Source organism: Diaphorina citri, unplaced genomic scaffold, assembly GCF_000475195.1.
Source record: "Diaphorina citri unplaced genomic scaffold, Diaci psyllid genome assembly version 1.1 scaffold2233, whole genome shotgun sequence".
NCBI classification, from domain to species: domain Eukaryota; kingdom Metazoa; phylum Arthropoda; class Insecta; order Hemiptera; family Psyllidae; genus Diaphorina; species Diaphorina citri.
The window spans coordinates 1-12,035 of NW_007379658.1; the positions used below are offsets into that span (position 1 = coordinate 1).

The window sequence follows — 12,035 nt, forward strand, 5'->3', positions numbered from 1 at the left end:
TTAGGGGAAGAACTAAAACATGTAAATTTTAAATTATTAAAATAAAGCATATATTATCAATCAATCAATCAATCAATCTCTCTCTCACTCTATCTCTCTCTCTCTTACCGGAGGGTAAATTTTAAATTATTAAAATGAAGCATATATTATCAATCAATCAAATCAATCAATCAATCACTCTCTCTCTCTCTCTCTTACCCTCCTCTCTCTTCTACTCCCCTTCAACTCCTCTCTCCTCTTTCTCTCTCTCTCTGTCTTTATTTTTCTTGTACTCTCTCTCTCCCTCTCTGGGATGGGAGACATTCCCCCATTAAAAGTTAGATCGTAGCTTAGGGGAAGAACTAAAACATGTAAATTTTAAATTATTAAAATAAAGCATATATTATCAATCAATCAATCTCTCTCTCACTCTATCTCTCTCTCTCTTACCGGAGGGTAAATTTTAAATTATTAAAATGAAGCATATATTATCAATCAATCAAATCAATCAATCAATCACTCTCTCTCTCTCTCTTACCCTCCTCTCTCTTCTACTCCCCTTCAACTCCTCTCTCCTCTTTCTCTCTCTCTCTGTCTTTATTTTTCTTGTACTCTCTCTCTCTCACTCTATCTCTCTCTCTCTCTCTCTCACTCATTCTCTCTCTCTCTCTCTCTCTCTCTCTCCCTAATCTAACCTATCTCTCCCTCCACTCATTTTATTATTTTCGTGATTAGCTATGTAGTTAAAACGAAGAAGTATCTGAATTGTGTTTGTATGAATGCCGTGAAATTATTTGATTATGCAATATGCAATGAACAAATATTGGTGGATGTAGTCAAAATGCGAATTTGAGCAACATTCATTGTACCTAGTACCTAGGGCAGGGGTGCACAAACTCAAGATGACCGCAGGCCACATTGGACCTCAAATTGTTGGTCGCGGGCCGCATTAATTTTTTTATCTGTAAAATAGGTAGGAAGGGGGTACTTACCCCCGTTTTATTGAAAATTATTCCAAAAGTAAACTGCGCCGCAGGCATTTTTTTTTTTTTTTTTTTTTTATTTTCTCAACTGTCAGTCTTAATACCTAGGTAGGAAGGTAGGTAGGTAGTTTATATTTTACGAGTAATTTCATCTGATATCTCCACTTCTATCGACCTCCATGACCGAGTGGGTATCACACACACCGGAAGTCCTGAATTCTATTCCAGGCAAAGTCTGAATTCGATTCTAGGCAAGGAACAAAATTGATTTCTAATCTTTTTTGAGGTGGGATGCCAGTTTTGTTTACGTTTTTGGGTACTTGATTTATTTTGGGAGGAACGACTTGGCGGGATCTTTTTTTAAGCCGCGAAGTGGTATTTTTTGGGGGGGGATCTCATAACTTTTTGCAGAAACTTAGCATAATATGACGTATGAGCGCAGCGCGACAAAGTACAAAGGCAGTAGGCATAGTAAAATCATTTGGTTAGGTTCGGTGAGTTTGAGTTGTTTCTGAGTGAAAAACACCATAGTAAATTAGTAATATCATTGGGTAAGTTTTAGTAAGTTTGTTTCCATTCAAAGCGAAAAATGTTATAATAGCATCATTGGGTAAGTTTTAGTAAATTCGGGTAACTTCAAAGTTAAAAATACCATACTATCATCATTGGGTAAATTTTATTAAGTTCCGATCTTTTCCGAGTGAAAAATACCATAGCAACATCATTGGGTAAGGTTTGGTAAGTTCCGATGTTATACTTTCAGTATTACAACTGCGGCATTCCGCGGGTAATACTTGCAAATCCCACGCTGGATTTGGCTGTAGAGCGGTCAACATCAAAGAAGAAGCAGAAGCAGCAGCAGCAGAAAATTATGAAAAATTTTGCCGTTTTTCAAATCTCTGACTTAACTTACCCGATTTTTTTTTTTTTTTTTTTTTTTTTTTTTTTTCCCCCATCTTCTTAAAGTTTTACACAGACTTCTGTGAGAGTTTCTAATAGTGTACAATATTGTATACATGATAGTACAAGAGTGTTATTCTGGAACAACAGTGTGTTGCATGACAATAAAACACGAGAAAAAATGTAATACCTAAATAAAGCAGAAACAATATAATCACCTCTCTATGAATAATCCACTTTATGTACAGGATGTAAATAATCCACTTCGTGTAAAGACTTCAGTCTTCATAACCTACCTCGGTGGTGTAGTGGTCAAGGCGCTAACCTACCTCGGTGGTGTAGTGGTCAAGGCGCTCGCCTGGTAAACAGGAGGGCTTGGGTTCAATCCCAGCCGAGGTATGGAATTTTATCCTCAATATAATTTGAAAATTTGACCACAATAATAGTAGTAGCCTACTGCTGGAGTAAAGGGACTTTTCAGTCCTATACGAGCAGTATAAATAAGCACTATTATTACATAAGTCTGTTGCGTGAGTGTCTATTAGGTTACGGTTTGTTCTCGGAACGGCTGGCTTTCTCCTCAAGTACCTGAATACTTTCTCTCTAGTAGCGCGGTCAAACTCTCTTGACTTGGTGGGGCGGAGCGCTACCGTGCTCCTTAATTAACGGGAAATCCATACGAGCTGCACTGGCCTCGCCTAGTAAGGAAAATAGACATCAGCAATTACGTTAGTTCCCTCGAAGAAACCTCTAAAAAACAAAAAAAAAAAAAAAAAAAAAAAACATGAAAAACACATGTTATAATAGCATCATTGGGTAAGTTTTAATAAATTCGGGTAACTTCCAAGTTAAAAATACCATATCAACATTGGGTAAATTTTATTAAGTTCCGATCTTTTCCGAGTGAAAAATACCATAGCAACATCATTGGGTAAGGTTTGGTAAGTTCCGATGTTATACTTTCAGTATTACAACTGCGGCATTCCGAGGGTAATACTTGCAAATCCCACGCTGGACTTGGCTGTAGAGCGGTCAACATCAAAGAAGAAGCAGCAGCAGAAAATTATGAAAAATTTTGCCGTTTTTCAAATCTCTGACTTAACTTGCCCGATTTTTTTTTCTGCCCCAATACACACATTTAATCCGCTTTCTTCCAGCATAGGTAAGTAGTTTTCCTCTACAAGTACCTGAATACTTTCTCTCTAGTAGCGCGGTCAAACTTTCTTGACTTGGTGGGGCGGAGCGCTACCGTGCTCCTTAATTAGCGGGAAATCCATACGAGCTGCACTGGCCTCGCCTAGTAAGGAAAATAGACCTAAGCAATTACGTTAGTTCCCTCGAAGAAACCTCTAAAAAACAAAAACAAAAAAAAAAAAAAAAAAAAAAAAAACACAAACAAAAAACCTGACTATCTTAGGTCCATGGCAGTGTGCCTGGGTAAGTTCTGGGCCTCAGCACATGGTTATTATTACATTTCAAAGACATTTCTAGCTATGTTTATTTTTTTCCCTTAATTTTCAATGTCGCTTATTGATTTTAGAACGCTATAAATTTGCGTTTTGCACAGAACGGAGCATTCATTGTAGAGATACCCAGTTTTTAGTGAGGTATCTTCTTCTCATCAAGTACCATCATGGTCCCAAGTATTGGTAGTTTGTTCATTGTTCTGGGGACCAGTATCTTCTTAGCAGAATTGTGTAAGTATAGTTGTACATAATGTACATATTTCGTATTTCATTATCGGACCTAATTTTGATTCGACCAAGGAGATTATATTAAAGTCGTATTTTATTATCAACATCTGTGGTACTTCCGCCAAGGAGATATGAATTTTCAACTTCATTGTCGTCATCCGATTTTTACTTTCCTTATCCTATAGGAAGGAAAGTAATGTAATCGGGTCAAATTTTCGATGGTCAGTTTTTAGTGCCAAAACACGTTTTGGGGTCCCTAGAGCCTAAATCCAAAGTTTCAGCCATTGGTCCGTGAGTGTGTCCTTCTGTCTGTAAACAAAATATCTTGAGAACGGTAAGAGCTAGACTTGAAATTTTTGTATGCAGTTGTCAAATGTGACAACCACTTTTGGTTAAGATAGGTGCTGCGGTTGGCACACATCTTTCCTTCTAAAGTACCCAAGTAAAAATTGCACAATTCCTTCTTCTCCTCCTCCGCAGACGCCCATCCGTATATCACGGACATTTACGTCATCGACCATTACCTTGAGAACGTCACCGTCTGTAGAGAAAACACCCAGCCCACCTGTACCAACTTCAGCCTGGAGCAGGCGAAACAGGTGTGTGATGAAAAACACCATGTGAAGAAAGTCTACAACGCCACCTGTAGCTCAAAGAATCACTTCACGAATGAGACCTTTCCTACGTGCACCATACAGGCAGAAATGGAAGAGAGCCCATACTCCGCCTACATTGATTGCTGGAATGAGCAAGCCGGATTTTTGGACTGTAGTTGCTATGTGTATAAGCTAGCATAGTATTTATAAACTAGCATGACCACGGAATTTTCTTTAAGCTCGGTCTGGAGGAAATTTATTTATTTATTCACAACAATATTCGGTAAAGGGTCCTTACTATCTACAAGTTATGTCCCCGAATTGGCTGACATTATAATAATAAAAATACTGACTCTCGGTTCGGTTCTCCGTTGTGGACGTCTGCTTACAGCTTGGCCGTCCAAACGGACAATAGTCTGAGCCTCAGGAGATCCCTTCGCCCCAAGAATTCAATGCTCTGTTGTAGAAAGGAGAGAGTAGTACATATAATTAACAATAAAATTTATCTTACTAATTTATGAGAGAAATAAATTTATTTACCTACTTACCACTGTTATTAGTTTCCCTCTAACTCTCAAAAAAAAAAAAAAAAAAAAAAAAAAAAAAAAAAAAAATTATAAAATAAGTATCTGCCTTCTCAATTTTCTATTTCCCCGTAGGTACCCAGAGAGAGAGAGAGAGAGAGAGAAAGAGAGAGAAGGAAAGAGAAAGAGAGAGAAAGGTGAAATTTATTTGGGTACATAAATTTCTTAGGTAGGTAGCTTAAATAAATTTCAAAATGAAAAACATTAGTGCACTCGGTGAACTTTGGAATTATTACACGGAGCCCCCCCGACTAATTTGTTTAAATTATTGCAAATTTGCTTTTTTGAACCTTTTCTCCATGAATTCCCCCGACTATTAGGTATATTTTACTTTCTATTACATGACGTATGTGGTCCTCGTCAATTCCCATGGGAACTTTTTTCTCATGAAAGAGGTTTGAATTGTTTCCAGGAAGAATGACCTAATACTAGTGGTTGACCCGTCCTTTGTACGGGATCAACGCGGCATAAGAGTCATAACTTTGAAGTGCTGAATTTTATTACTGATGCCATTTTGAATCGGGATGGAATATGACAAATTTAAATAGCCTATGTCACCCTCAGTACCTACTCTTCTCAACAACCACAAAAAAATTTCATCAAAATCGGTCAAGCCGTTTTTTCGTGAAAAGAGGACAACAAAAGGCCATCAGAGTAACAGCGCCGTAACACGACAGACATACATGTACATGTTATTTCTGTGTATTATGCAATATTCAACAATTTAGTCGAATTTTACGTTATTTTCATAGTATAACTTCTCGCTGTTTCTTATTTTCAATTTTTTTTTTTTTATATCTTTTCCTGCGTTTCTATTGAAAATAAAAAGGTTCTCTAATTTTATTTATTAAGATTACTATCTATTACTAATGTATAGCGAATAGCGGAGCTTTACTAGTTTTTGCTACCAACATTAGGCCTTCTTTCTGGGAACGATTGCTTTGATAAAGGGACCCTGTAACAACGCAGTTCTTGTTCCGAAAACGAAGAGAGAAGGTCCTGCGTTTCAATTGAAAATAAAAAGGTTCTCCAATTTTATTTATTAAGATTACTTTCTATTACTAATGTATAGCGGGGCTATACTAGTTTTTGCTACTAACATTAGGCCTTCTTTCTGGGAACGATTGCTTTGATAAAGGGACCCTGTAACAACGCAGTTCTTGTTTCGAAAACGAAGAGAGAAGGACAACAGGATAGGAGAAAGCTAGCATAGTAAGCTGTTCGTATAAATTGGGAAAAAATTAAGGAATTTTAATCGGTCCTAGGGTCCGAATTTGATTTTTTCAAGTAATAGAAAGTCGAGTGATGTTCACCCCAAAATATTTTTTCTTCTTTTGTGTTGTCCCGCGAATATAAATTTGGCACTGTTCAGTTATTTGGCACACTAATTCTATTCTATTCTAAAGTATGCCATGTAAGAAAACACAGAAAGGAGAATTAAAATGCAGTGGCGCGGGGTTAGGTTTTCAAGGGGGGAAACATTCAAAGCTATAAGTTTAAACCTAAACCAATATGTCTTCTACTTCTTTTTCTTCGCCTTTTCCCGTGTACAGACGGGGTCGGCGTTTTTCGTCAGCCTCTCAATTTAACTAGGGTGGTTGCTTGTGGTTGGACTGACTTTTGGTTTTTACGAGTCCAAATTTTACGAGTGCATGCATGCCCTTCGCACTCAACCTTTGCTATTTCTTTAGCACGGGAAAACCAGGCTGGTATACTCCCTGTTTAAAGTCCCCCAGATAGATAGCCATATAAACCCCTATGTCATCTGAAACAAACGAGACAAGAAGTATTCTCCTCTCTTTCATAGTTTCCCCTCTACTCCTAGAGCTGAGAGAGGGGAGATAATTGGAGAGGATCACTTTGCCCTGACTTCCCCTACTGTAAACCGATCTGAGGTGGTCTTAGAATCCATTGAATAGCCAATTACTAGGTATTTTCGGTAAGTGGTAAGTAGAGGGTGAGAGTGAGAGAAAGGGAAGGAGAGAGAGAGAGAAAGGGAGAGAAAGAGAGAGAGAGAGGGGGGAGAGAGAGAAAGTGAAGGAGAGACAGAGAAAGGGAGAGAGAAAGAGAAAAGTAAGGAGAGAGACAGAGAGAGAGAGAGAGAGATAGAGAGAGAGAGGGGGAGAGAGAGAAAGGGGGGTTGTGCACACTTGACCTATAATAGGGCACCTAGGCTATTCCTACCTACCATACGAATTTGATAATGAGGTAGGTACCTACCTAATTTCTTTGAGTTCTCCACTCAAATTAAGTTCTGAGCTGTTTATGGAACATTTCTTTCTTTCAAGTAAAATTCTGAAACTTTCTCGATTACTTTTCATTATTAATTTATTTTTCATTTAATTTTTGTTTCTGACATAAGACCTTGGAGCGAATTCTTCGATTCTTACTTTGTTTAATGAAAATAATAAATAGAATACAAAAGAGGGAAGGAGGAGAACGAGGAGAAGAAGAGTGATGAGTGGAAGGAGGAGGAGGAGAAGGAGAAGGAGGAAGAGGAAGAGGAGAAGAAGGAAGGAAAAAGAACGAAGAAGAAAAAGGAGGAGGAGAAGAAGAAAAAGAAGAAGAAGAAGAAACATGGCTGGTTCAGAAAATTATTAGGGTTATTATTTTAGGTGAAGGAGTTGATTTTTTTTTTTTTTTTTTTTAGGGTAAAATTCTAAAATAAAATGATTACTATTATTATTTATTTTCATGTTATTTTTAATTAGGTACACAACTTTTCGTCTGTTGTTGTTGTTTTGTTGTTGACTAAGACAGACAGGAGTTTACATCAAGTTAAACAACAGAAAAAGCAGAGAGAGGGAGAGGGAGAGGGAGAGAGAGAGAGAGAGAGAGAGAGAGAGGGAGAGGGACACTGCTCTTTAAACGTGGACAGGATCATAAAACGTTTAAGCCATCCTGACTATTCCTATGGACTATCTAAATGTGACGGAGCCTGAGAAGTATCTTGGATAACAACTTTCGATCTCCAGCACCACCCTGCTGTGAGAACACAATAGTCTCGGGTTCGTATCCCGGGGTATGCGCAATATATCGCAAGTGTAACTGATAGGTGACTGAAACACAGCCTATAGAATCGATCGATAGGAAGAACATTGAAAGAAGAAGCTATTCGGGTTCGTATCCCGGGGTACGCGCAATATATCGCAAGTGTAACTGATAGGTGACTGAAACACAGCCTATAGAATCGATCGATAGGAAGAACATTGAAAGAAGAAGCTATGGGTTCGTATCCCGGGGTATGCGCAACATATCGCAAGTGTAACTGATAGGTGACTGAAACACAGCCTATAGAATCGATCGATAGGAAGAACATTGAAAGAAGAAGCGAGCAAATCCCAGAGGTCGATTGGTTTCACTTTCAGGTGAGATTTGAGTGAAATTACTATTGACTATTAAATCAAGGGCATCACGTTTTAGCTGGGAGCTCACGACGGGATGCGCTTGAGTGGTCACCCATCCGGATAAACGTTTTGATCGACGTTGGTGCCCACCTGTACCATACGCCACATAAGTCTTAACTGGACGAACTTTTTCAAGATCCAATTTTATCAAAAGGGCTTAAAGATGCTATCGAACCAGTGCTATTAAAAAATTGTAGTCATAAAAACGAAAATTAGAAAAATAAATGTAAACAGGTGGGCTAATAACTGGTACACTTTTTAGGTGGGCGAATAAATGGTACACTTACCCTAGATTATTACCAGGGGGAAAAATGTTCTTATTTTTCACCTTCCTGCCTTTATAGACGAACGGTGAGTTTCTATTAATTAACATTAAAAAAATATCCAAAGTAGTCTAGAGTTTCTGCCTTCCGGTGACATTGGTTTCAGATTTTCAAATCTTTGCACCCGTGAGATAAGAAGTGAGAAGTTCCGAGTTTTCCACCTCACGTAGCATTGTTATCCAGTTCTTGATAGATTGCCTACAGCACAGTTTTTTAACAAAACTAAATATATGTAATGTTCAGTGGCGGTTCCTGGCCCTTCCAACTGGGGGTTCAAACATCTCATTTTGTAGGTACATACCTAAGTATGTAAATTTGATACCCTCCTTAGATACCCAAAACACTAACATACATATGATAGTCCTAAATTAAAATGGACGCGGCACATAAGAGATCAGGAAGAGACCGCCTTAACAAACCATATGATGAAATTTTAAAAACACATTACACAAACTACCGTTCAAACTCAAAGTACTCAAACGAAAATAACTTGTTGATAACAAAACCTCTTTAGTTTTTTTTTCTTCTTCTTCTTTTTCTTTTCCTTCTTTTCCCTCTTCTTCTTTTTCCTCTTCTTCCTCCTTGATCTTCTTCTCCTCCTCCTCTTTTTTCTTCTTCTTTCTCCTTATACTTCTTATTTTCCTTCTTCTTCTTCTCCTTTCTTTTACTTCTCGTTTCCTATTTCAACTCCCAGACTTTATGTTGGGTTCTTCGGGTCACGTGGTGCTGACTGTTTTCCAATAGAACAGTTGCGCTTACTTGGGTGATGTTTCAAAGTCATAGAACAGGAAAAATGAGGACCAACGGAATTTTTCTTTTTCTTCTACGACTTCTAGATCCAGATAAATCGATTTAAAAAATACCGGTAAATCGTGAACTTTGACCTCTTTTGAAAATTAATGAGAAATTTCCCTTTCATGTTCTCTCAACATGTTTGCCAAATTTCTTCAAAAGCGGACTGACCGTTTGGGTCTGAATTTCAAAATGAATCATTAGTGGGACCTATTTGAAGCACAAATCACTCATCAAAATGAATTTCCCATTTCGGGTGCTTCCCCTATTGACGGAAGAACATGGAAAAATTAAAAATTGAATAGGCCATAACTCCTACCCCGGTTGTTGGATCGAGCTCAAACTTATATCAAAGTACTACCTTTTTGAAGATCTTTATCTTGATGTATCAAAATCAGGGGGTTCCCATTTAGGATTTTGAAACCCATTTAAGATTTTGAAATTGACCCCCCTGGGGCCGACCCCGGCTCCGGCCAAAATTTGGCGACTACTTCAAAAAGTTGCATTTTAAAAAATAAAGTACTAACCAAAATTTCAGCTTCTCATCTTTAGCCAGTCAAAAAATATTCAGGGGTTCCAAGACTTTTTGAACGCTCTGTATAGTGTAGAGCTAAAACTCGGAACTCACTCCAGTTTCGATCGACTAGGTATAAAAAGTTCCCACAGTTCCGGAAGTAGGTTAGGAAATCGGAATATTCGGAACTAAGATGAGAGAAAATCGGAAAATCAATGCAAATCGGAATTAACCTTGTCTGTATTTGATACAAGGTATACCTACCTATGTTTATACCTGTCAGTCTTAATACCTAGGCAGGAAGGAAGGTAGGTAGGTAGTTTATATTTATATTTTACGAGTAATTTCATCTGATATCTCCACTTCTGTCAACCTCCATGACCGAGTGGGTATCACACACACCGGAAGTCCTGAATTCTATTCTAGGCAAAGTCTGAATTCGATTCTAGGCAAGGAACAAAATTGATTTCTAATCTTTTTTGAGGTGGGATGCCAGTTTTGTTTACGTTTTTTATAGTCCCCGCAGTTCCGGAAGTAAGTTAGGAAATCGGAGATATCGGAATATTCGGAAAATCAATGCAAATCGGAATTAACCTTGTCTGTATTTGATACAAGATAGGGTAAGTGTACCATTTATTCGCCCACCTAAAAAACGTACCATTTATTGGCCCACCTGTACCATACGCCACACAAGTCTAAGTGTCCGAAAGATAGGAAGATATGATATAGTATCCCTAAAGATATGGAAGAAAGTAATGGAAAGAAATAATGTTCTGTACAAAGGTAGTGTGATATTCAGTGGTTCTTAGCCTTCGGTGAAGTACCAAATACTAAATTATCTGGGGACCACTCAGCCATTAGTTGAATACATTGCGAAGTGGTCCGAAAAGGGAGAATCAATGTGCTTTTTAGGGGAGCTGAGAAAAAAACTAGGGTGTCGGAAGCCCAATCGAGTTCCGGAACTCTACAGCTTAAATCAGGGGGGAAGTAACCCAATAATAGAGTTTTTCCACCCTAACTTGTTAATAATAGAGTTTTTCCAATAATAGAGTTTTTCCACCCTAAGTTTTTCTAATAATAGAGTTTTTCCACCCTTTCACTTTTTTTTTTTTTTTTTTTTTTTTTTCAGTGGAGGTATCTAATGTCTATAAATAGGTGGGTAACTAAAAAAAAATTTTTTTTTTTGCAGTGTAGGTATCTAATGTCTATAGATAGGTAGGTAACTAATAAAACAAAATATTAGCTGTTTGCTCCCATGCTGCGCTACGAAAATAACAATTTCCGCGAATTTCCCGGGGAAAAAAACATTTCCGGGAATCAAATCTAGGTACTCTGCATGGAAGTTCTGGAGCCCGGGAGCTCTGTTTTGATAGTTTTCCTGAAATCCGTGGACCATTTTAATGGGGATCTGTTTTCATATTGTGCTTTTTTAGTCTGTCCCTCCTTTATTATTTTCATTTTAGCGCCAGTGGCGATGGAACGTTGATTGCAAAAGTTCTCAACGCGAATCCCCCCGTACTGTCACCAGAGCTCGGGCCACCGCGCCGAAACAGTGATATGATAGCACTTGAAAAGTGAACATTTTCTATCCAAAAAGTACCGCTTTTGGTGGTCCAGCTTTGGTGATGCCTAATCATCCGCTGTAGGTCCTCTCCTATCTTCAAAAACAATCAGGACAGGGAAAATTCCCCAGCCCCACCTTTCAAGTATTAAGGGGGGGTGCGAGCCCCCCCCCCCTCTGAGCTTCATTATTCGATAGTACTATTGTACTGAATTCAGTACTATTGTATCGTATCCGGACACCCTGTATTCCGAGTTTCACACTATTTTCCCCACATTTCACGCCCGATTAGATTTAAGTGACAAATAGAGTCAAGGTTAGTTAGTGAAGATGTTTAATTAACCTCAGCCAGGGTTAACGGAAAATTATTTAATCAATCTCACTTCCTCATAGTAAACTCATTACGTAATCAAACCGGTTTGGAGCAACATGTTGGGAACATACATTAGTGAAGATGTTTAATTAACCTCAGCCAGGGTCAACGGAAAATTATTTAATCAATCTCACTTCCTCATAGTAAACTCATTACGTAATCAAACCGGTTTGGAGCAACATGTTGGGAACATACTTGTTGGTAAGTTTTGAAAAATCTACTTAGGTAATTAGTAATTAGAATAGAATATATACCTACTTCTTCTTCTTCTTCTTCTTCTTCTTCTTCTTCTTCTTCTTCTTCTTCTTCTTCTTCTTCTTCTTCTTCTT

General features: G+C 38.1%; 1 protein-coding gene and 1 long non-coding RNA gene across 2 annotated transcripts in view; one reads left to right on the forward strand and one right to left on the reverse strand.

Annotated features, from left to right (window-relative positions):
• The first annotated feature begins 3,441 nt into the window (after positions 1–3,441).
• Positions 3,442–4,400, forward strand: LOC103518532. Its single transcript, XM_008483609.3, has 2 exons — positions 3,442–3,559; positions 4,037–4,400. Exons 1-2 carry the CDS (start codon positions 3,496–3,498, stop codon positions 4,351–4,353), a joined length of 381 nt encoding a protein of 126 aa, XP_008481831.1. The 5' UTR covers positions 3,442–3,495; the 3' UTR covers positions 4,354–4,400.
• The window catches only part of LOC113471278, an 11,591-nt gene continuing 3,917 nt past the window's right edge, over positions 4,362–12,035 (reverse strand). The window contains exon 2 of the long non-coding RNA XR_003394040.1: positions 4,362–4,453. This is a non-coding gene — a long non-coding RNA (uncharacterized LOC113471278). The remainder of the gene's footprint in view (positions 4,454–12,035) is intronic.